Here is a 26,436-nt window from a genome sequence, read left to right on the forward strand (position 1 = left end):
TCAATTTGCGATAATCTATGCATAAACGGTTTTCTCCTTCTTTTCTATTAACAATTACTACAGTTAAAGCCCAAGGGCTGGCTGATTTTCTTATAAGTCCTTGACTTTCCATTCTCTTGATTTCACCTTGTAAAAATTCTCTATATTTAGGATTACATCTGTAAGGTGGTTGAGAGATAGGCGTACGCATCTTTTGTAATAATTTTGTGCTTAATTACATTTGTTTTTCCAATTTCCATTTGGCTTTTAGTACAAATATCTGCATAGTCACTTAAGAGTTGTTGAAATTGGTTTTGTTGGTGGTAGTCTAATGGTCCTAAATGTAAGTCTGGATTGACTTTTTCTCCACTATATACTTCTGCTTGAGCTAAATAAATGGCAGGATTTGATTCTTCCAATTCTTCATCTTCATTATTTTGGTGTGCAGGAGATACTTCATTTTCCTAGGGGTTAAATTCAAGGGATTCTTCTGTTGAATAACCAGAAAAGTCAGACATATAGATTTGAGCTTCTTCTAACTCTTCAGACTCATATTTCTCTTCATCGTCATACTCAAATGATTGCTTCATTTTAATGGGTTTTGGAAGAGTAAAAATCACAGGAACTGTTATGGATCGTCCATTGTATCTGATAGTTAGCGTCTTCTTGTTCCAGTCAAGGGCAGCATTCACCTTTCTCATCCAGTTATTTCCTAGAATGAAAACACTATCACTTGATTCTATAATTTGAACATTGGTTTTAATAATTGAATTTCTGACTTTTAGGGGTAAGTTTTGGATTTCTCCCAATGATCTAACTCTAGTTCCATTGGCAGTTTTAATTACATATTCTGAAGGTCCATCAATAGTTAATTTCAAAGTTTTCATTATGGCAGTAGTCATAATACTAACTGCAGCTCCACTATCAATAACTGCAATAACTGGCTGTTGATTGATATGGAATTCACATTTAGTGGCGGTAGTAGGAGTTTCTTCTTCTGAATTGAAATCTCCATAATAACTTTCTCCAATATAATTGTTATTGTCAATCTTTTCACGTTTTCTCCTCATACTTTGAATTAATCCTTTCCTGTAAACAGGAAGTTGAGCTGTTGCTTGGCCAATAGATAGATCACAAGGTAGGTCACTAATATATTTAGCTATATCAAATTCATTGACATTTTCAATAGGTGCAGGAACCATTTTGGTTCTTACTTTTCTTTTTGTAGAAGTTTCTGCTGTAGCATCCATATTCATTGGTATAGAAGAAGTTACTGGAGGAATAGGGTGGGTACGTAATTGGTCTTCCTTTCGAGATTCTGAAAATCTTGTTCTTTTTCCTCTAGGAGAAGATATCTCGTATGGAACAGATCTAGAACGAGTTGTAACATATGCTTCATATTTGTCTTCTTCTTCCCACTCTTCTTCATATTCATCCTCATATATATTCATTATAATAAATTTCTGCTTCATCATCTGCATAATTAATAGGTGTAACTGGTGCTCTTTGGCGAGGGCGATTATTATTATTATTGTTACCATTAATATTTCCATTATTGGTATTTTTCCCATTTGGCAGTTTCTGGAAATATGTCCCACATTTCCACATCTGAAACAGGTGATATTAGGATTGAAGGAATTATGAGTAGGGGCTTGACTATTTTGATGATTTTGATTGTTGTTATTATTAGATCTAGGTCTGGTATTTCAAAGAGTGCTTTGTTGAACCATTAGAACTGATGAGAGATTTGCATAATTAAGAGCGAGTTGTTGCATTTGTTTGGTTAATGCTTTCATTTCATCTACTTGTGGAGTTGGTTTAACAGTAGTAGTAGTAGTTGAAATAGGTTCTGTAGTACTAGTAGTTACTGGTGTTGTAGTTAAAAGAGTAGTATTTACACCTAATTCTACTAACTTGGCTCGGTAATAGTTGCCTCTAAATTATCTGTATTTCCAATTACTACTTGTTCTACTAGAAAAGGTTTGAGACCATTAATATAAAATTAATTTGGTATCTTGCAGATAAAGCTTCTCCTTAGGTGGCTTTATTTAACAACTTCTTAAAACGTTGAGAATAGTTTTCTACAGATTCATTGTCCCTTTGTTTAATATTTTGCAATTCTCTGGTCCACTGATTCCTTCGAGCAGCAGTTGCAAAGTAGTTTATAAGTCGGGTATCAAAGTTATCTGCATTGTTATCTATATGCCATTGGTTGATATTTCCTCTATCCTCTTCATACCAATCTTGGGCAGCTTCCTTAAGAAATCCAGCAGCTAAAGCGATTTTTTGATTATCTGGCCATCCATTAGCTGCAAAGGCAGCTTCAAAGAGTTGACACCATTCGTATGAATCTTCATCATCACGTCCATAGAAAAAGGGAACATCTACAACTTTAGATGTTGTACAATTTTGGTTGGCAGTTATAAGAACATTGAGGGCATTTAGGTTATTTTGTAAAGCATTAGTGATGGCGGTTGTATTATTATTCAAAGTATTTTCCAAGAGGTTTCCAACATTTCTGGGGTTATTATTATCAGCTGGGTCAGCTCCCCAAACTAACTTCATAAGTTCTTTTATTTGACCTTCATTCATGTTGGCATTATTATTTACTGGTATATTATGAAAAATTTGATATGCGTTAGTTACTTGAGTATTGGTTGGTAAACTCTTGAATCCATTTGTTAATTCAAATAATTTATGTAAATAAAAGGATAATTCTAATAAAGGGGTATTTATTTGTCAAAACTTTATACTTTGTAAGATCTTAGTAGTTATACCGACAAGTGTATTGAGTTGTGTAGTTATAAAAAATTCAGTTTTTAATACTTTAAAAGCAGCTACTGTTGCTCCAGTATATTGTTTTGCTGTGTACTGAATAGAAATCCAGAGCCAAAATTTCTCAAATCTGTCAGGGATATTGTCAGCTGGAATAGAATCTGTTGGGTAACACTGAATACAGTAAACTTCTTTTTGGTTTATTGTTCTTCCTCTACAATGTTTTCTTTGATGTGACTTTAATTCTGCTTTAGATAAATTGTAAAAGGGCATTCAATTTTAAAATTCAAATTGTTGCAAGTTCGTCTGCTAATATCTCAAGTACGTCTGAGAAAGTAAATTTCGTTTGCAAGTACGTCTGCAAGTATCTCAAGTTCGTCTGAGAAAAGAAATTACATCTGCAAGTTTGTCTGCAAGTATTCTCAAGTTCGTTTGAGAAAAGAAATCACATCTGCAAGTACGTCTGCAAGTATTCTCAAGTTCGTCTGAGAAAAGAAATCAATTGTTAATTCACAGTATAGCCTTTTACCTGGCAGGAATCACCACTTGTTAACCGATTTGGTACGTTGAATAGATTAACTATGATTTGCAGTCAGGGAGGTTAAGTACGCTTAACTATGACTGAAATCCAATCAAACAAGACACGCTTAAAATAGGAAGTTTGTTTATAGTGTAAAAGGTTATACTTTATTATAGAACTTTATAATTACAAGAACTTATTCAAACTAATAGGAACTAAAAGAACTAAGGTAAACTGAAGGAACTTAACTTATAATGAAGGAAAATACCCTATTTATATAAAAGTTACTACTGTTACACAAATTTTTTTGTGCATGTGATTTCCGATATTATATGATGATCCGATGAAATTTTGGTACATTTGTGTACACGTCGATTTCTGATGTTACGAGACGATTTACGCCGATGTATAGTTGCTGATTTGTGTATATCAGTTAGCTATATTAAAGATATTGATTTTATATGATAAATTTACTTATATATCATTTTTATATTTATTTTAATTTATTCAATTTATTTATTTATTATTAGATATTTTCTTTATTTGTATTATTTATACGTATACAATTTTATTAGAATTTATTAGAAGATAATTGTGTGAGAATTAGTTCAATAGTATTAATTGTCCAAAATTATCAATTGTGTTCTATTTGAAAGTGGCTTACAATAAAAATTATCGCTATTGTAATATGGTGATGAAACATTGACAATTAGATATCTATAGATTAGATTTTGCCTTTGATTGTTAGAAAAAGAGATGGCAGTAAGATATAAATATGCCTCTACCAACTCCATAATAGAATAGTGACCTATATAGTTGTTCTTGAGAATTTTCCCCTATCACCTTTATTCGTTTTATTGTAAACCGAAAGTGTCCTTTTTTTATTAATAAAATCGTTACGTTTTGGCTATTTACATTGTTTCTATATATTCCATATAAAATTTATTTTATATATCGCATATTACTATTAATCATGTTTTATAGTTGTTTACCTTGACGATTCTTAACGAACAATACCGGAAATACCTTGGATAGGTAGTATAGTAAGAATTTCGTTGGTATCCGTGTAGTTATATGATATAAGTCATCCGCCATTCGTCTCTTAATTACCATCATTATTCGATAACACTACATATAAAGATATAATAAATATAATAGATATAATAAATATAAGAAATATAACTAATATAATAAATATAATAAATAAATTAAATATAATAAATAAAATAATTATATCGTTTATATTAAATATAATTAATATAATAAAAATAATAGGCTAAGTTGGCTGCAGCTAAGTCAGCTTGGCACAGTTGGACACAGTAGATCCTAATTTTCCACATGATCTTTTGGCGTAGTAAGTTGTAACTCTACACGTGACTAGGGGTAACAACAGTTAGTTGTAACTGTTCATTAATAAAATTAAAAAAAAATAAATAAACCAAAATTCATATATACTTATGAATCTTAGTTCTTTTCCAATTTTTGGAATTCAGAAGTTCACTGAACCTAAAAAAGAAAGAATGGTTAATAGTAATCATTCATTAATAAAATTAAAAAAAAATAAAATAAAAAATCAAGGTTCATATATACTTATGAATCTTGGTTTTTTTGTTCTTTGATACTTGGAAGCTCCTCCCAAGATACTGAACCTATAAAAAATAAAAGAAAAAGAACAGTTAATAACTGTTTATAATATTAAACAACAAACAAAAAAAAAAACAAGTTTTGTACTTACAAAACTTGTTTTTTCATTCTCGCAATGCAAACTCTTCTAAGGTAGCAGGGCAATTGGATTCTTGGGTTTCCTGGGTATCCTCTTCTATAATCTGGAGTGGATCTTGGATCTCACATTTGGATTTTCTGCATCGCTTGACAGTTCAGCCTCTTTGTTTGGATAATGATCAATTCTTTGGGATTCTTCAAAAGTCATCTGAGAGCTGAATCTAAAAAAAGTAAAAAAGAACAGTTAGTATTAACTGTTCATATTAAAAAAAAAAAAACTTTAAAGTATTTGTACTTACAAATCTTTAGGGTTCTGTACTTCAGAAGTCACTTGAAAGCTGAAATTAAAAAAAAAGTAAAAAAAAATGATTAGTATTAACTGTTTATATTTTATTAAAAAAAAATAAAAAACTCCAATGAATTTGAACTTACGAATCTTCTGGAGTTTCTGTAGTACTTCAGAAGTTCATTTGAGAGCTGAAATTAAAGAAAAGTAAAAAAAGAATGGTTAGTAATCATGCATATTAAAAAAAATAAAAAAAATTCCAATGAATTTGTATTTATGAATTTTTGGAATTTCTGTACTTCAGAAGTCCACCTGAAAGCTGAAACTAAAAAAAAAAGTAAAAAAGGAATGGTTAGTAACTGTTCATATTAAAAAAAAATAAAAAAAAAGACAAAAGGAAGTAAAAAGGAAAGGGAAAGGAAGGGAAAAGGAAAGGAAGGGAAAGGAAAACAAAGGAAGGGAAAGGGGATGAAGGGAAACAGGGATGAAGGAAAAAAAAATGAAGGAAGGAAAAAGGAAGAGAAAGGAAGAAAATTAAAAAAGTTTAAAAAAAGGATGCATAAGATGATCCTTTTTTAAACTTTTAATATGTGTATTGCATAATGTGTAACATTTAATTAATATAATTCAATATATGTCTAATCATAGATCATCAAATATATCAAATATAGGCCAAATTGTATTAAGGCTGAATATTCCAAGTCAATTGTTATTGTTAATAAGAAATCAATAAAAAAAAAGTATTGATCGATTTATGTTTTTTTTTATGTTACAACAACTAAAAATTGACCAAAAATCGACCAGTTGATTTATGCCAATTTTTGTAATTAGCCAAATGTGTGACAGATCATGTGATTGATTTGCCAAATTATTGCTGGAAGGTCTTATTGATGAAATAAATGATTTCGACCAGTTGTTATGCAATTTGTAAAAATTAGACTAATTTTAATTCTACTTTAATATATTACAGAAATTTGTTATACAGGACATAATTGAATTGGAGAAATACATTAGAAAATGTACAGTAAGTTCAATACTTTTTGTGATTCTTTATTTAGCACATAAAGCATAAATCAGATATTTATTTGTTATTATTAATTATACTAAATTTAAATAGGATTTCATTAATATTTTTTTATAATATACAAAATTTTATCCTAAATAAATGAATATATAAATTAGATTTAATTACAATTAGGGATGCCAAAAGTTCAGTTATAACCAATTATAACCAGTTTTTACCAGTTCAGTTATAGTTTAGTTTCAGTTCAAGACTAACCAGTTAACTGTCAGTTTTATATATAAAAAAACTGACAAAAAAACTGATTGGTTAATCATATATTCCAAAAGAAAAAAAATGTTTCTTTTATTAATTTTATTGAAAATACAAATTATGATTTTGGTGTTTATATATATATATAGTATTCTTATTTTTGAAATAATAAGAAAATTTATCTTTTAAGTGTAGATCATGTGATTTTTTGTTCTGCTAAAAAAAATTGCAAAATTGGCATTATTATTTTAAAAAAAAAATTATAACTTTAAGGAATATTATCAAATAAAATTATAATTAATACTTTCTAACACTAGCTCGTTCAATTTTGCAGTAGTTTTACAATCAGTTTTGCAATTCAGTTTTATTAGTCAGTTTTCAGTTTCAGCTGAAAACCACAGTCCTAATTACAATTTGAGCTAAATTTATTGTAGTGGAAATCTGTTAATTTAAAGACCTATAAATTCCATGGAAATTGGACAAGTTTACAACTAATTTCTGGGATGCACATTTTAATAAGATTTAGTTGAAATTATTAACAAATCAATAAGAAATTGGCCATGTATACAAAATTTCTTGGTTGTAAATGTATTGTATACTACCTCACTTTGACCAGTGCTTATTTTCATAGAATTTTTGAGAAGTTATATAATACAATCACTTATTTTTTGGTAAATTTGTATTGTCTAATAACATATTATATAACATCTAATGTAATGATAATTATGCAAAGTTAATAGGGAATTAAAAAATTACTGGGATGGATATTTTAGCTAAGATGATATTATTAAAAAATGAAACATTTGTTGCAAAATAATAAATTCAAGAAAATGATCAAATGATTTTTGTACAAAATATAATATTATAAAATTAGGGAATTGAGTCGACCAAATTAAAATCGATTATGGTCGATTGAGTCAAGTGACTCAACTAATGATTTTGCGTATCGAGTACTATAATCGATCATGATACTCAACTAAATATAATCGATTAAAATATTAAATGATATAATTGGTTAAATAAATGTGATTAAATCTTAAAATAGTAACTAGTTTACCTTGTAAAAAAAAGGTTCTTTCTTTCATGCTCCTCTACTTGAAGTGTTAAACTCTTTTAACATTAACTTGCCTCCAAAATGTGCAAATAGTTCCACTGAATCTTTACACACATCAAAACATTTGGCTAGTAATATACAGATGAACAAGAGCCACAAATTTCTCAGTAGTCATTTTTTCGTCATAATAATTTACTATAAAGTACTATAATCGATTAATTGTTCGATTAATTATTCGATTTTATTTGATCGAGTGTACTTAATCAAATTTTAATCGATTACTGCTTGTTAGTCAATTTTGTTCAATTTTGCCAAAAAATTTTTAACCAATTAATCAAACAATGATTTTTGGCGTCAACTCAATTCCCTATATAAAATCATATGATTAGATTGCTTATTTTTGGGCAATTTATGAAGTCACATGTTGAGTTTGCTTATTTATCTTAATAAAAAAATTGCGTAGAGCTATTATAAAATTTTTGACCTTTCTTGTTACCTATATATGTATTGCTCTAGGTCCTAATAATGGCTGTAGTAGCAGTTATAAAAATTTAAATGGAGAAAAAATCTTCACAACGAATCAAGATAAATTTTATTTGAATTTATAAATTTATTAAATACAATTTATTCATTTTAGTATAACACCAAAAATCATTAGTTTTTATAGGTTGGTAAAATTTTCATATTTTTCTCATTTTTATTTGCACGTATCAATTGTACTACAGTACATAATGATTCACATTATAATCATTTCTTTTTCAGTCAATCATCTGGATACATACAGGTTACGGAATATGTTATAATATATTCCCCGATTTTGAAGTTGTACTCAGGGGGTATGATTAACAAAGGAATGTTTACAATAACGGAATATATTCGTAATCTATTTTCCGAAATGTATTATAACAATGGTTCATTAGTAATCCATGTTAGAATACACAGCTGTACTAGTGTCATTTAAAAGAGACGCAATAGAGATTCTTGAAGAATCATTTTGACTGTTAGAAGGGAGAGTATTCTTATTTGTAGTGGGAAGGGGAAGAATGAAAACTTGTTTTTGAACTACAGTTTCTCGTATTTGTTTATGTTTTTTAGATTGTTTCAAAATACTTTTTTGCCTTGAATTCCAAAAATTCCTGACTTTATTTTCGGAATATCGCTTGTTAAATTGATTTTCTAAATCACGAACCAAATGTTTCCAAGGAATTATATCGCTAGATGATTGATGTTTTCCAGGCCGTTTAAGGGTATTATCTTTTTCATTATTCCCTAAAGGATCAAGGAAATATTAATTAAAGAAAAATCGAACATATATAAATTTGAATTACTTACAATTCATATTATTTTCATAAAAATAGAAATTATTAAAATTTTTTTTAAACACGTTTGTTCTTGATTTTTGATGCTTAACAATCCATTCAATAATAAAATTCTTTTCACAGCTACCTAAGGGACCGTGGCATACTATCAAAGAAATTATAAAAAAGTATTGAAATAATTTTTTTTTTTTTTTGGAATAATGAATGTTTATAGGACGGTAGGTAGTGATAACTTTACATACATTCTGGGTTAAGATAATTTCTCCAACTAAATTAATTTAATTAATAAGAAAAATTAAACAAAATTTTAGAAATATAAATGAAAATTAACTAATAATATTTAACTTACTAATTAGAAATTTGTTTCGGTGTATATTTCGGGATTAGTTTACTAACTCTTACAAAACGATTGTGATAATGTCCATTCTCTTTCATATAATTTCTGATACGTTCATTATCCTACAAGGAAATTACATTTTTGTTAAGCCAATTTTTTGTGATAATTTTTTTCTTTAGAAAAAAAAAATAACATACTTCTTCATTAAACAAAGGATTTTTACTACGGACCATATCGTATATTAAAACGAAGGAATTGCTAAAGAAAATTTAAAAAATGAAAAAATACAAATCGCATGGAAGAGAAAAATTACAGTATTTGAACATTTTCAGAATTACTGTAGTCTCATGATTTGACTGTCATTTTACATAATTTTACATACATGTAAACAAAATAAAAACAAAGAAATTTGGGAAGTCATTTTGTATAGGGAGTATTAGTACCGGCATGATAATTTACCCAAGCGTTTTATTTTTGTCAAGTTTTCTAACTATTTTTAGATTTTCATTATAATTTATTTTGTATGAGTTTGTTTTAAGAAACTGAACAATAAAATCTTTTTTTAGTTTTACAGTTATTACTTTCAATTAATTAACAAGTAAGTTAAGGTAAATTAAAAATTTTTATCATATAATGTTGAATTGAGATTGGTACAGTTAAACAGTTGATTATTTGTTACACATTGCTAAGTAAACGTTGTGATCCAATTTGGAAATTAATATAAAGTCAAATGCATCATTAAATAATCCCTTCCAAATTACATTTTATTTCTGAGAGTATACGTACTGTATTTTCAAATGTTACCGTTATTTGCTTTAATTTATTTTCTTTTTTTTTGAAATGCTGACGGATTGGCAGCTCTTTCAGAATTAAAATAAAATAATTAACTATATACTACATGAAAGAGAATAATCATGTTATGAAACATTTTTCGCGCAAAAGGTGAAACTAATCTCCAAGTCACTTTGTAATAATCAGTGATTATAAAAATATAATTAGTTAAGATGCGATAAAAAAATAATCAACAATCAAAACCAAAATTTTATTATTATCAATATGGTCAGATCGTCATTATTCGCCGTTTTCAAAATGATGTACGCGGTTAAATTTGAATAAAAAAAAAAGAAAACCGAAAACCGGATGAAATATGGACAATAAACGGATGAAAACCGGGCGAATATTGGTATTCGAATATACAATCACAAATAAACTGCGTACACCATTTTGAAAACGGCGATAAATCGAAATATTTGCGCTCTGCTAAAAATTCTTTTCGGTGCTTTAATTACCTTGACTGTTCATAATTAATGTCAGGAAAATAGTAGTTATTCAGACCTTTAATCTAGGTTAAATAGTCTAGATTATTTCTTGTATTTGAATTTGATACCTTTGATGATAATTAGCCATTTGATATTAGTATCGTTTCAGAACAGAAAAAAAGAGAATTCTAAATGAGATTAGCTGTTTTTAATTTTGAAATTTGGCCTGCTCATCGTATAATAATTCGGACGACCGCACAAAATTTTGTTTTCTTTGATCTTTCCACTATAAAATCATTCCCTATAATTGTGGTTTCAACATCATTAGGTTTGGTCAATTTCATTCGTCCGGAAATTCCACTGTAAAATCAAATGGTATTTAACAATTATAACATTAACATGTGAGATATATTAATTAGTAAAAATACAAGTTGTGAAGAAGTATAAATTTAGAACCAATAGAAGACATAGCTGGTTAATCCGTTAACTTTCTAGTTAGATAGTTCCTGATTATACAGTTATTATTGCTAATTATAAAGTACGGCAGGTACTAAAACCATAAGTTGAAACAGCATGTTTTTAGGAAACATGTACTTTGTGTGAAATCATGGATTAGAAAAGCTAAAGATAAATGGCTAAAATAATCAAAGATACATTACATGATTAACCTCTCTTTATATCGGAATTGGAGTAATTCTTCGTCATGAACGCATCATGTCAGCCAAATAGGTACTATCCTCATGACATCTGTCGAAAAAGGAATAAGATGGTAACCAAAAATAATACCATTGGTAAATTTTGAATTAAGATACGCTACTAACCTTTAAACGCTTCTTTTCATAATTATAACTATTTATTATTCAACATATTATAAAATAGATTATGTCAATAAATTGGTACACAAAATTGATAGTCGCTCGTGCGAATGATAATAAGGAATATATAACTCACTATACCTTGTTATTATTAGATAAACTTTCGTTTTGTTGTTCAAAAACAGTCGTAATTTAATAGCAAGAATATAATAATAATCAAATGATCTTTAATCATGGTAATATAGAACATAATCCCATTTATCGAATATTCGCCACGCTCTCCTGTAGCCCCTAAAACTGCTCCGATTACACCGAACAAACAGACCCCCATTTAACCAGCTTAACCTATATAACAATTAAATCCGATTGAGGTAGATGTTTCGTCTTCAACCAAGCGCACTCATTCTGATGTCGAATCTTCGACACAAGAAAGCTCCTGCTCTGGTAACGATGATATCATCAAAGAACAATCATGTCACCATCTATATTGAATGAAGGAGGTAGAACCGTGGAAGTTAGTAAGCAAAAGAATATACAACATTTAAAAAAATTATATAACTCAATACTTTTCATATATACCTTTCGTTATCCCTTTATATGACCAAATTTTTCGGCGAAATTGATTTTTTTACTTTCTGAATAGTAGATTTCCACATATGGTGGGCGGATAACGATTACATAATGGTTATATTAATCATATATGAGAAAAACCATCTTAATAGGTCCTACTTTTTAAAAATAAATAATAGTTAGCATAGTACACTTTCCTCATTGAAAGACATAAATTTACAAAAAAACAAAGATGCGAGAAAAAGGCCGCCTACCAATTTAAAAAATTACCAACAAATTATATTTTTTTTCTCCTGGCCTTGCAGTATTTGAATAATTACTATTAAATGAAGAAATTTTTGCTAATAGAAAAATAACATAAATAATAGGAATTCCACTATGAAAGGATTGAGACAATAAATTATTAGTAATAAAATTAGGTTAAATTATTAATCTAGCTGGACTTAAATAATAATACTAACTAATAGCGTTGCCAAATAATGGATATTTAACTTTGAGATAGTCATAGCTGAAACAAAAGTTCTAATCAAAATTTCTTATAAAGTAAAATTAGAGTTTAATTTAATAATTTATCCGTTCCTAGGAGATTTTGCAGTAAAAATTAACTATTGATTATACTATAATAGACGGATTTAAAAATTTGAGCAATTCAGAAAGATTTGCATTTTCCAAATGAGAAAAAACTTTCTTTAATTTATTCTAATCTCAATATTATTTTCCAAGTGTATTGGTAATAGTTCCGAAGCTTTTTAAAAATTAATCATTTTTTTAAAATCTTTTAAAATGAAAAAAAAAACCAAGCGAAAGAAAATAAGATTCAACAATAAAATACTGTATACTAACTATATTTATACTCGAGATATACTATAAAACACTTACCATTGTGTAAATGGCAGGGGGATAAATTAATTATATCTTGGCTAATAAATTTACTTTAGAATTGGAACATGATCGGCCTATCGGCCGATCATTTATCCGATTCTAGTAAAATTTTACTTATTCCTAACTAGTCAGGATAAAAAATCAATTGGAAATTCCTAAGGTAGCGTAACATTAATGCATGGCATGCTTTAATAAAAAATTTTACGTGAATAAAATCTGAATTGTAAATTGGTTGATAATATATTGGTCAATTAAATGTCACACAGCGCATCAAATTTTCTAAAAATAGTTTTACTATGAGGGACTATGGGGCAAATGATAACCCTAACAAAGAGTTACAATAAAAAAACGGTAAGAAATTTTACGCAGTATAAAAGATTCGAAAACAACTACATATTTTGACATTTTTATTCATATACTTATATTCACTATCTCGCTTGTAATTAAATTAACTGAAATTTACTATTATAGTTTTTGCGACTTAGCCACGTTCTTTCAAGAATTTCTATTTATTTCTTTAATGATACAATTTATATATCAACAGCATTTTTCATATTATAGTATATAATGTTTAATTTATTACAGCCAGTACTATGTAATGAGAAAGAAGACGTATGACTTTCTATGTACCTTTAAACGCTATCCCACGTTTTAGAAATGATTTTAAGTTTGAAAGTAAGCTATACGATTGGATCACCTGATATATGTAAAATAAATTGTACAAATATGTTGTTAGGGAATTTTAATGGTTTTATATAAGATACGACAAATTTGAGCGCGTTAATTTTCTTATAATTTAATAAAATTAAAAAATTGATTTTTTCGATGTAAATCACTTTATATAATTTTAATCGATACAAAACTTATGTCATTTTGTACATCAATACCTAAATCGTACGTCTAACAATTTTTTTAATAACTTTTTAAAAAACAAAATTTTTTTTACTTGTATGCCAGTAGCATAGCGGACATGCTCATATCACCTTGCCGATCATTTGCTGATCACTAATTCCGGATTTTAAAAACTTATTGCAAAATCACAAATATTTTTCAAATAATGTGGCAAAAAAATAATGGAATCTAAGTAAAAACACTAAATTATTATATGATTTTAATTATATAATTATTAGCACAATTTTTAATAATATTATAAATATATTATTTGTTTATGATAATTCACTAATTATTGCCGATCATCAGACAAAAATTAAAGTGCGAAGATGAATATGCGAGTGCGAAACTTAAGAATTTGCACAAATATTCTTTATATTATGTAGAATCTATAAAAAAAATAATGCAGTGATCTGATTCATAATGCAGGTTTTTTATTAGTAACATAATTAGTGATTAATTTCGTAAAATGAATAAATATATGCCAAATAATAATAAAAGCTAAAAAGTTTCTAATGAAATTTAATACACAATAAATTAAAACTAAATTTAAAGTTATTTGTGAAATTTAAGCATATATTATTATGTAAATTTTTTTAGCAACGGTATTTATATTATGTGATAATTGAATAAATGATCGGCAAATGATCGACAACAGTATTGTGATAAAATAGGGATGTCCGCTATGCTTATGCCAGTTGGATTCCAACACCAAAAATTTTACATTTTCAAAAATTTTTCTACATATACGACTTATTTATTACAAATTTTGGAAGAAACAACGGACTTATTTATTTCTTAGACGCTTGAACTACTATTGCTGACTCTTGGTGGTATTGACTTGTATAATGAAACATCCAATTACGTATAGTCTCCAATTTTGGTACTTCTTCTTCTTCAATTACATCGTCTTCCACATTTTCTTTAGCTTAAAATATCAAATAATATAATCCTAAAATACTTACTTATTATTTATGACGGGTGGGCCTAATGAAATCGGAACCTCCCGAAACCCTTTAGGTTTAGGTATATACCGAAACTAAGTTTAGGAACATGCATTTATTTTCCGGATCCCGAATCCCGAATCCCGAATCTCGAATCTAACCCGAAACTCCCGAAACTTTTATATATCGAAATATAACCGAAACCTATTAGTTCACTATGCTTATTACACAAAATTATATTAATAAAATTATATTATTATGAATTAAAGTTACTTGTAACATAGTACTCTTTGTCTAATTCGTCTCCTTGCTAAAAAAAGCTCCAAATTGGCTTCCACCGGTACTACTTGCAGACTGTGTTTTTTTTGAATTTTATTATAAAATATCCGACATTTTATTATTTAAAAAAGAGTAAAAGACTTTTAATTTAAGTCTTAAAGAATAAGGTGATTATCAAACATCGATAGTGAGTTTCGGGAATTGGGATTGGAATAACCGAAATTTCGGGTTTCGGAATTTGTTTATGGTTTCGGGTGAGGTTTCGATTTGTATATTCCGAAACCAGAAACTTTCGGAAATCCTCCCAGAGGTTAGGTTTTGGGCCCCATGTTTAATTTATGCTACCAAAAAAAGAATTTATCTGTCAAACACAGCCAATCAAAGAGGTTAATTTAGTATAACTTCATTTCGTCCATAAAATATTTGCGTACCATTAAATCGATAACATAATTATATATGATTGATATCCTTTGTGCAAAAATCCTGAAATTAAGGAATATGATTCGAAAAGTAATGTAAACGTTGTTTGAAGCAGTTAAAAATTAATATTAAGTGATTTATGGATAAGCTTCATATTTATTTGCTTGACTTGGCGCAATATATAGTTTGACGTGCATCTCAAGGTATTACAATTAATAATATTAGTTTCATAATAATTTTTAACATGTGTACGAGATATTAAACAAACACCCTTGTCTTTAGGTTTCAGGAAAAAAAAAAGATTTATAAATTAAAAATAAATTACAGTAATATTATATTGACAATATATCTTAATCCCTTATGACTAATTTGAAATTTGTAACCGTATTCTTTTTAAAAAAAAATAAATAAAATAAAAATATTCACAAAAAGATTTGATATAAATTATTACTGGTTGTATTTGTTCGTTGTTAATCGTCATAAGGACCCCCCGAATAATGCTGAAAAAGGTAACAATTGAGTTTGTGTAGAATGGACCGAAATAATTTTGCAGATCTTTTCTTTTTTTTTTGCATAATGCCAGTCAGAGTTTTGTGACACCTTAAAATCATATACCGGAATTATGCTTCTCCGACCAGAATTAAGATGCACGGAGTTAATAGCAAAATTTCGCCGATCGCTTGTTACCTCTTTATGTATTGCTCGGGATCCTGTGTTATAAATAGAAAAAAATATGTTTGATTTACATTACATTTTGTTACTAATTTGTAAAATTAAACAATTAAATTACTCAAAAGGGAACAATTCAAAAAATTCGTGAAACTTGTATCATTTATTCATTTATGGATACAATCCTTTCAGTATTACCAATAGTTTTTTTTTTTTATAAATTTAACGAAACCTTGTCACCTTGAAATTAATTTTTTTTAAAATTTTCGATTCACATCATACTTAGATTCTCAAAAAAAAAAAATGCCATTATTTGATGAAAATGTATGTAAATAAATTATGAAATTATGTTTTACCTTCTTATGTAAAGATTTTATTAAATTTTTTTTTTCTTAAAGAGCAATAAACTTATTATACACGGTATGAAAAAGTGGAAAGGTCGTCATAATCGCTTCGTAAAAATTAGTAAATTAGTCCCGAATTATACACCCAAACAAATTGCTTCTCAGTAGGTTTCGAGTTCTTTAAATTTGATTTTATTGTTTCTTGATTTTCGAGGAAAAAAAAAAAATATTTCTTTATTTACTAAATTAATTAAATTAAATTTAGCTGGAAGAATTATCTTGATCCTAATTGTAAGAAAAACTTTATATACATGCAATTTTCCTTTCTTTTCTTTTGATATTTTTCAAAATTTAATTTTCATACATTTTTCAATTTGATAAGTATGCCTTGATACTCTAGAGTACGAAGAAAAAAAATTTATTGCAGAATGGATTCGAAAATATCGAACTTCAAGTGGAGTCATCCACTGGAAATATGTGGTCAACGATTTAAAAATTCGATTTGGCAAGCGACATTCCGAAAACAAGGTCAAAAATTATTGGAACGCAAGAATAAAGAGAGAAAAAAAATTTAAAAATAAAGGACAAAAAGAGATAAAAGACGAAAATAATGAACAAGAACAAGGAAAAGAAATGTATACTGAAGGAAATGAACGTAAATTCATTTTCCATTTTGTTAGTTCCGAAGACTTTTTACCAAGACGTCCTTCAAAAATCACTATTGCATCCCTTTTAAATTTCGACAACTTGTGAGTCAACATAAATTTTTTGTATATAGTTTACTTTTTATTATATGATGTGTTTTTCTTTGCCTATTTGTTTATCGTGCCCTATTTATTTATCGTGGTATTTATTTATCGTGGTATTTATTTATCGTGGTATTTGTTTATCGTGGTATTTATTTATCGTGGTATTTATTTATCGTGCTATTTATTTATCGTGCTATTTATTTATCGTGCTATTTATTTATCGTGCTATTTGTTTATCGTGCATATATTCTAACGTACATCACTTACGTTATTTACTACGTTTTACGTTTATTACGTTTTTATATTAAGTTTTTATAGATATTTTCTTTCATTTCATTAGATGCATTTTGTATTATATAGATAGACTTTTATGATATTTATTAAGAACAAATAAAATTTTCGCTTTAAATCACGAGATAAAGAACCAGTTTTTATTGGTTGTGATCGATCGGCATAATTACCGGCTTAAAGTCAAATGCTGAAACACATTCGGAGATTAACTTAAGTGACGCAGTAGCAATAACATACTCAGATTCCCTTTTTTAAAATCATATTAGTCATTCTTATTTCTACTAGAAAATTTTGGTTATTCTTTTATTGGAACTTTTTTTTATATATATTTATTTACAATACTTTATGTTCTATTTATACTATTTATATACGTATCAAAAATATTTTTACAATATATAGTGTTCCAATATTGGTATTATTCAACCCCTAATTATAATAATTTTATTATATATATTGTTCCAATATTGGCATTATTCAACCCCGAATTATAATAATTCAATCGTTAAAAAAAGGCATTATTTAATACGACAATGACTTTTTTTTTTAAAAAAAAATATTTAATGCTACACTAATTAGAGTCATTATCATATTTTGTAACATAAGAACTCTCAATATAAGAAAAAAAAACAACTAAGTGAAATGTTTAATTTGCGTAAGGATTTTCCGGTTAAATTCCGACGGAAAAACAATATATTTTTTCTCCGAAACCAACCAAATTTCACTTTATAGTTATGCAAATAAATATAGTTATCCTTCGGATGATCTTAATTTGAAGGTAAAATAATTATTTATTGTATTTTAAACGATAGATTATCCAATAATTGGCTCATTTTTTTTTTTAAAAAAAAAATTTTTGACTATATAAATATTGTAATATATAAAGTAAAGGGATTTCCTATTAAATTTCCGGCAGGAAAATTTCATATTTCTTATCCGAACCAACCAAATTACACTTTATCGTTGTACAAACATTTACAAATATTTGACGATCAAGAACATTTAGAAAATATTTATTTGATTAATTTCGGATAAATTTGTGTTTTTCTAAACGATAATAATTGGTTCATCTGTTTTAGTCCGAAAATTATATATTGTGATTTACATTGAAGGAATTTCTAATTACAGACTTCTAATAAGCCCCGTTTATTTATTAATCAAAGGAATGCATGCACGTAGTATATCAGTCATGCCTGCATGACATAATCATCTGATTTTTTTAGTATAATGGTTAACATAATGACTCATTATTCGATTTATGTACACGATATAAGGTTTCGCTTCTAATGATATTGATTGTGTTTCATTTAACGAATTATAATGCAGAAAATAAAACACAGAGAATCCATTTTTGAAAAAAATGGATTATTTTGATAATTCGCCATCGATATGATCGATATGATAATCCAGATTTAGAGAATGCCGAATATGAATCGAAGAAAAAATATATATATATTTATATTGAAATATTATAGTTAAACCGAATTTTAGTGGTTTTTTTTTATATTACATCAGGGGAACTTTTTATTTTTGTAACACACACTTCTTTGTTTATTAAAAGTTTTCAAAACAAATTAATATATAATATATATAGAAAGAAAGAAATACGTAGCAATAATATCCTTTCTATCTAACAAAATTCGCTATTTTTTGAACTAACGTTGTGGCGTTATCTATTGTCCATTAAAATTAAACCATCAAGGATCTTTACTTTATACTGCGTTCTGAACAAAGAAAATGTAATGCAAACATTAAACGAATAGAAAGTCAAATAATCTAGAAACCCCCTAGCTAAGATTTACTATATTTGTATAAAAGATAGGATTTTTTAATTTTATTTTATTTAATTAAATTTGTTATAGCTTAAATTGAAATCATATGCCATATTAATTGATCAAATGAATCGTGTGCATCGGAAAAAATAAACAATTATATAGTATTGAATTGTTCCAACATTCCGAAAAATTATATAAAAAAAAAAAAGCGATGATTCGAAATTTCGAATATTATGAAATAGAATATCTTTTTTCAGTTCATTAAATTTAATTGAAATAATTCTTTTACCAGTCTTAAAATAAAGTGAAATAGAATGTACAGTATATTATTTTGTCATGACGTTCTAAGATATGTAACATACAAACTAGACTTTAAATGAATAAAGTCCGTGATAATAATATTTTTTTATTTCCCCTTACAATAAAATTCTCACACAAGAGTAAATTTAGAAAAGGCCTTCTAAATTGAATTCTATCATACGCAATCATTTGTGCGTCTTTAATGTTACAAATATTACACAATAATTCCATATTAGCTTTGCTAATAGCATGTTGGTTATAAATATAGTGAAATATCTAGGATTTTTTAAATCTTTTTAACTTTCAAAAAAAAAAGAATTTGTCAAAGAATAAGACTAACTTTATATTCCACTCACTTTCTTTTGCTCACCAACAACAGCATGCCGCAACGAAGTCAAAGAGCGAGAAAGAAAAAAATAACTTGCATATTTAATTTGAACGTACGTTACTAAAGCAAATTTGCATTAAATAATTGGATTCTAATTTCCTCTTTTAATTTTTTTTTTAGAGTGAGAGAATTATAATTGATTATATGGAGCGATGGGCTAGTCACGGAAGACAAAATCGTAATCCTTTTGTGGAATTGAGTAAAATCATTCCTCACAGTCCAAAGCAAATCTACCAGCAGTAAGTTCAAAAAATTTCTTTTTATTTTAAAAAAGAATTATAATTCTAATTTGTTGCCTACAAAATTTAGTTGGTGGAACAAGCTGGACCCGCGACGTAAGTAAATTATAATTATAATTATATCTTAAAATTCTTTTTATGAAAACTTTCGAATAACCTTTTTTTCTTTGCTTTAGTTTGTTTAGTCAGTAATGAACCTTTTTCGAATGAAGAAAAAGGATACATTTACAGTTGGGTTGAAGACTATCTCTCCTCTAATAAGAAAACCATCCCGTGGAAAACTTTACAGTCGAAAATGGAAGAAGAATTTAGAAGATTTCGATCTAGAAACGATATTAAAAATATTTGGTACTCCAGGGAGAGAAGATTGGCCAGACAAGCGGCAAACATTCTTGATCCTCTCCTTTTTGGAATGGACCAACCATTGCAAGAATCAAACTAACTAACCAGTATATCCAACTCCTATTGTTTTTTATTACTACTATTGCTTTTTTCCTAAAAAAAAGAAGAAATTTCTTTTCTTTCTTGCTTCAACATTTTTTTTTTTAACGTTCTTATTTTATACTATATATACACTTATATAAGTGTATTCCTTCAATTTCGTTTTTTGAATCTTTTATTGAGATGCTAGCCCTTTCAAACGTTTGTATTGTGGTATTGTGTATGAAATTAAAAAAAAATGTGTACATATACAGTATAATAAATAAACTCATACTTCAATAAGGAATATAAAATTATAACTAAAATCAATATTATATATACTGGTGATATCGTAATTGTAAAGATATTTTATCTTTTGCAAATATCTCTCTCCCTTTATACCTTGGCTTCCTTATTTTATACCTATAATAAACAAAATTATTATTAGAAAAAATTTAGCCTATATATATTGTATATAAAATGAGCTTAAAACCCTTTTTATTGTAACGATAAAATTACTGTACCAAGGTATGTACCATCCGCATAAGGATCTGTGCATGCTTCAAGTCTTTAGGTTAGAACCTTCCATAGTTGACTATGGTTCTGATCAATGTCTCGGACAATTTTGTCTAAATTCCACTAAATACAGACGATGCATGCTCACTAAGATATGAGGACACTTCGCCTGCATTTCATTTTCCCGGCGTCACTAAAAATTTCGTTATTACATAACCATAAGCTATGACGGTCACAGAACCGAATGATCGGATTAAAAATCAATATACTTGGCTCGCGAGCTGGCTCGAGCTGGCACGGATCGTCGGCTCGTGCGGAGCACTAGCCTATAATTAATGCATGATCAAAAACGTCAGAACGATAACACTTTTGTTGGATGAGGAGCTATATTGGTCAAAGGGACTTCGCATCGGCTCGTCCGAGCCGAGATTCAATACAGCTCGTTCGAGCTGGCTCACGAGCTATCAGCTGGCTCGCGATCTCTGAAACTAAGCAAAAATGATATTTGCTCATGTGATCATCAGCTAATCATTTCGCAAATTCTATAAAATCGTCCGGCTGGACATTTTCCATACTTTTCAGGACAAATTCCGAATTTTCTTTTTTTATAGGGTCGGCTTAGAGTTTGCTCGATACGAGCCAAGCTCGGCCATTATAATCGAGCCAAGCTGACTCGAATTTTTAGCTTGACCCGGCTCATGCGGAGCTTTAATTGTAGCATCATAAATAAGCTTTATTTAACTTTCTATAGATTTTATTTTATGCTATTTTTAATCCACTTTATAAGCTTTATTTAAACTTTCCTATAAAATATTCACTCACACCATATTTTTTTTTTACTCCACTTTATTATATCAAACATGTAGCCTAATAAAAATATTGGTCTATGAAAATCTGCATGACCCTATTGGGCCGAACGATAATGATTATTATTCCACCATTATTTCAGGGATTGTTATTTTAAAGAAGGCAATTGTAAAAAAAATGGTGATTATAGAGAGAGATATTAAGTTTGAATTAGAATCTTGGTATAAACAATGCAATCGTTTTTAAACCAACCAAAAAAGAAAATACATTTAAAATTATGTTATCCTTTAAGTGGTAAAATCTTGGCCAATCTTTTATTGGGAAAGTTTATTTTTAGTAAATCTCATGATAAACATGATTTTTTATAATTTCAGAAATAAATAAATCTGTCAGGATAAATTTTGCTTATTCCCCGAATTAAATTTGGGTAAATAAGATTATTAACTAAGCCATATTTATACGGTGTTACACCCCATAAAAACTCATTTGGGGTAGCAGAAATTTATCTGATTGCATTATTCCAATTCTAAATAAGATAAAACTATGGCGGTTCAAATTTTTAAATCAGCAAATCAGCAAATCATCAAATCAAATGTTATCAGTTAATCAACGAAGCGATCATTTTTAATTGAAAATCATTTTGACGCGATTACAGTAAATATTATCTGATATACTTTAATGAAATGATGCATTATCAGATAAAAAACATTAATAAGGGAAAAATTTTCACATTTTTTACTATTATTATTTACCAGTTTAATGAGTTTAAATGAAAAAAAATGGTCGACAATGATTTACATTCAAAATTGATCTGCACGTAAGCTATTATTATTATTTGTGTTCATTTAATGAAAGGGTAAAATGAGAAATAAATGATTGATGAATGTTCATTATGACGATTGTGACGATCACAATAAGATTATTGCATTATATTGCATTATAATGATCAGGTAAAAAAAAAAACTTATTATTACAATAAATAAAAAATGCATTGTTGTTTAAGTAAATTAAAATTTAAATTGTCTTAATCTGGATTTAAGGATAAATGATTTTATCACCCCCTTTACTTTTTTTTACCAATAAGTCAATAATACAAAGAGATTTTAAAGATTACAGTGACATTATTTATTGTAATGACAAATAAATAATCTATCTTTCATTACTAATAATAGATTGAAACTGATCGATTAAAACATCTTTATTTTATATATATATATATTTATATATTTATTTCTTATTTAAAAAGCGAGAGAATCTTCAAATAAAATTTGAGGAATTTTTCTCGGTCTACAAAAGTAAAATTGACAATCATATTCTATATTCTTTTTAAACTTGACAACCTTTAAAGTGCTGTAATCATGTGTCGTTCGAAAGCGGTTTATTTCACTGAGGAAGTATGTTAATAAATCTTAAAGATAAAACAATTATTTCTAATCTATTAATGAAATGATTTTGTCGTAGGACGATAATATGATCATTAAACTTATGAAAACTTATGGAAAATTCACTAATCGTTTCGTAATCATTAATGGATTAATGAATGAAAAGTTTACTAACAGTCAAATCTCCGAACGGTAAGAATAATTTATTGATTTTTTTTTTTAAGAAAATAATAATAATAATATCTGCTTTTTATTTTATAGCTGGAGAAATTATCTTAACCCGGAATGTAAATAAATCTTTACTTTTAATACTTTTTATTTTTTAAAGAAATATTTTAATATATAGTAAATTTGTATTTATTTTAATTAGTATGCAAAGAAGACTTGGGTTATTACGAAAAAGTCATTATTGATGATAAAGTTCAAAAAATTCTCGTGACAAGCGTTAAAATCCGCTGGAGAGAAGTAATTCGTGAATTGCTTAGATTGTTCGGAAAACTTTATTCTGAGAATAAAATTAAAAATTATTGGAATTTGAAATACAGAAATAAAATGAAAAAAGATTTAAAAAATGACGCAAAGAAGGAAACGAAACCAAAATCTTGTTCGTCAAAATATTCGAAAGGTAAAAGTGAAGAATATAGATTTAAACCTTATTGAAGAGTGTAGTTTTAGTGATTTATTTTATTTTTTATCACCCTTGTTATCACAATATTACAAAGTAATATTGACGGAAATATTTTTGACTGGTTTCAAATTTTTGTAAATATTTTACTGAAAAAAAAAATAACAAAGAAAAAGTAATAATAATATAGTAATAATAAAATTTCCTAATTCTTGCTTTACAAGGGTAAAAAATTAACTCGTAAAAATCTTTGATTGTTTAATTACGCTTTATTAATAACAAACATTATTGTGTAAAAAATAAACTTTTCCAAATACATTCATTACTATACACTAGAGTAATATTATCATGCATATAATTGAAAATCAAAAAAACATTAAATGGTAAAATTAATCTTCAAAACAAATAATGACAAATCTTAAAAGTCAAATTTTTGGTATCACCGTCCTTTCAAATTGTTTTTGTACGACAGTAGATCTCCCAGCCATTATGAATAAAAAAAGGGGGAATATCTTAAATTTGCGCCCAAACTATAATTATAGCGTAACAATCGTAACATATAAAAGATGATATAATTTGATATAGACGCATTGTAATAATAAATGATAAGATGGTAAGATAAATAATTTTACGATCAACCTTATTATCACAATAATCACATTACACAGTTTGGTAGATCACACTCTATAAAAATAACCTGGATTTCTTCTAATCTATCACTTTTCTGTAAGCTTCTCAAGAATTTTAGAAGCTGAATACTTTCTACTTTGTAAACTTCAATAAATTCAATAAACAACAATATTTTGCTTCGCACAAGATAATCTTTTAATTAATCTAATATATTCAATGCCTTTTTTCGTCAACAAATCATTTCGACATCCAAAGAACCCATTAAATTTCTTACATCATTTTGAAGATCATGCGGCAAAAGGGGGACTTATTTAGTGGTGAAGTAAATATTACAAATTGAGTGTTATTATTAATATTATTACCGTACCATAGTTTACTGTTGTTATGCACACATATTTGTCGCCCAAAATCATAATTACTCTGGAACGAAACGAGGGTGGCAAAACACGGTATATTATAATTTATACTAAAGAAATGTTCTTTTAGGATAACAGACGTATCATTCTTCTTATGGAAGAATGGGGAAGCTATCATAATCGATTCGTACGGATTAGTAGAGAAATGCCGAATCATACTGCAAGACAAATCTCTGAGCAGTAAATAATTTTATTTTTTTTTTGAAAACTCTTTTATTTTTTAAAAAAAAATCATTAATCTTATTTTTCATAAATTAATATAGTTGGAGAAATAGTCTCAATCCAGATTGTGCGTCGTAAATTTCAGTTATCCTTTAATATTTATTATTTTTGTTTTTTTTATCCATTAAACCAATTCTTTAATATATTACACATCATATGTTTCATTTTCTTTAATAATTAGTATGTCACGATCCTTTAAGCATTAATGAGAAAATTTTTATTACTGAACGAGTCCGTAAATGCCAAATGCGATCTACTACCATTCATTGGAAATATATAATTAATGGATTAGTAATAAGATTTGGCAAGCTTCGTTCTGAGAATAAAATCAAAAATTTTTTCAATTCTAGGCAAAGAAGGGAAAGAACGACGGAAAGAGCGTACCGTTCGGGTATTGATCATGATGGGCGTCCCTAAGTATACAAATATAATTAGTATAAGGAACAAGAAACCGGAAACTTATATGTCTGACGAAAGATCAAAATAATAATGAATAAAAATGTTTGTGCATTTTTTATTAATCTTTTGTTATTTTTCATTATTATTTTCTTTATTTTTCGTTATCATTTTTGTTATTTTTCATTATTATTTTCTTTATTTTCATTATTATGTTTTCGTTATTTTTTATTATTTTTTTTTGTTATTTTTATTATTATTTTCGTTATTTTTTTATTATTATGATTTTATTTTTATTATACTTTTTTTTCATTGATCTCATATAAGTTTCCGATGTCCTTTTATTTTATTTATAGTTTTATTTTTATTTTTTCATTAGAAAAAATTTTTGCACTATTGAAATTTTAAAAGTAAAAAAATTTTATTTTATTAAATATTATAAACATTTTAATTTACTGTGAGATGCAATGATGTGTGATGTGCCAACCAGACGTCAAAATATTTCGCAATCTGACGCTAAAAATTTACAAAAAAGAAACTTTAATACGTATATATTATAATTAAAAAGAATTTTTTAAAATTTACCTAAGACGAACATTCGTTATCTTTATGTGAAAAACAGGAAGACACCAACGGAATTATGGTCATAATTAGAAGAAATACAAAAATCATTCTATTGAATTTAATGAAAAGTAATGATTATAAGAATCCAATAAGAACTTGCATGAAGAAATTGGTTTTATGCGCGATAGTTAAAGTCAATGATTAATAACAAAGGATAACGATATGAAATTGTTTATGAAGTTAATTATTTATTTTCGCGTGTAAAGTAAAGATGGCATAATAAATATATATATTTTTCAATTTGAAATTATGAATTTTCTAGAAATTATTTGAAAAAAAAAATACTGAAACCAGATTTTTTATAATAAAAAATGTAACACA

The 26,436-nt window shown here is 27.3% G+C and overlaps 5 protein-coding genes across 5 annotated transcripts; 3 read left to right on the forward strand and 2 right to left on the reverse strand.

Annotated features, from left to right (window-relative positions):
* Positions 1–4,641: 4,641 nt before the first annotated feature.
* OCT59_003454 (uncharacterized protein) lies at positions 4,642–5,649 on the reverse strand (the record flags this gene model as incomplete). Its single annotated transcript, XM_066145622.1, has 8 exons — positions 4,642–4,651; positions 4,730–4,780; positions 4,865–4,923; positions 5,010–5,045; positions 5,124–5,217; positions 5,296–5,334; positions 5,429–5,444; positions 5,643–5,649. 8 exons carry the CDS (start codon positions 5,647–5,649, stop codon positions 4,642–4,644), a joined length of 312 nt encoding a protein of 103 aa, XP_065996325.1.
* A 2,876-nt stretch (positions 5,650–8,525) lies between these two features.
* OCT59_003455 (uncharacterized protein) lies at positions 8,526–9,498 on the reverse strand (the record flags this gene model as incomplete). Its single annotated transcript, XM_025308491.2, has 5 exons — positions 8,526–8,878; positions 8,942–9,073; positions 9,171–9,196; positions 9,278–9,387; positions 9,463–9,498. 5 exons carry the CDS (start codon positions 9,496–9,498, stop codon positions 8,526–8,528), a joined length of 657 nt encoding a protein of 218 aa, XP_025179565.1.
* A 6,799-nt stretch (positions 9,499–16,297) lies between these two features.
* OCT59_003456 (uncharacterized protein) lies at positions 16,298–17,091 on the forward strand (the record flags this gene model as incomplete). The annotated part of the gene is made up of 4 exons (XM_025316851.2): positions 16,298–16,318; positions 16,393–16,502; positions 16,604–16,629; positions 16,721–17,091. 4 exons carry the CDS (start codon positions 16,298–16,300, stop codon positions 17,089–17,091), a joined length of 528 nt encoding a protein of 175 aa, XP_025179564.2.
* Positions 17,092–19,830: 2,739 nt separating this feature from the next.
* OCT59_003457 (uncharacterized protein) lies at positions 19,831–20,519 on the forward strand (the record flags this gene model as incomplete). Its single annotated transcript, XM_025310711.1, has 4 exons — positions 19,831–19,890; positions 19,959–20,077; positions 20,148–20,173; positions 20,254–20,519. 4 exons carry the CDS (start codon positions 19,831–19,833, stop codon positions 20,517–20,519), a joined length of 471 nt encoding a protein of 156 aa, XP_025179563.1.
* A 2,659-nt stretch (positions 20,520–23,178) lies between these two features.
* Positions 23,179–23,862, forward strand: OCT59_003458 (uncharacterized protein; the record flags this gene model as incomplete). Its single annotated transcript, XM_025310710.2, has 4 exons — positions 23,179–23,214; positions 23,282–23,394; positions 23,464–23,489; positions 23,573–23,862. 4 exons carry the CDS (start codon positions 23,179–23,181, stop codon positions 23,860–23,862), a joined length of 465 nt encoding a protein of 154 aa, XP_025179562.2.
* Between the last annotated feature and the right edge of the window lie 2,574 nt (positions 23,863–26,436).

Source organism: Rhizophagus irregularis, chromosome 11, assembly GCF_026210795.1.
Source record: "Rhizophagus irregularis chromosome 11, complete sequence".
In the NCBI taxonomy this organism is placed as follows: Eukaryota; Fungi; Glomeromycota; class Glomeromycetes; order Glomerales; family Glomeraceae; genus Rhizophagus; species Rhizophagus irregularis.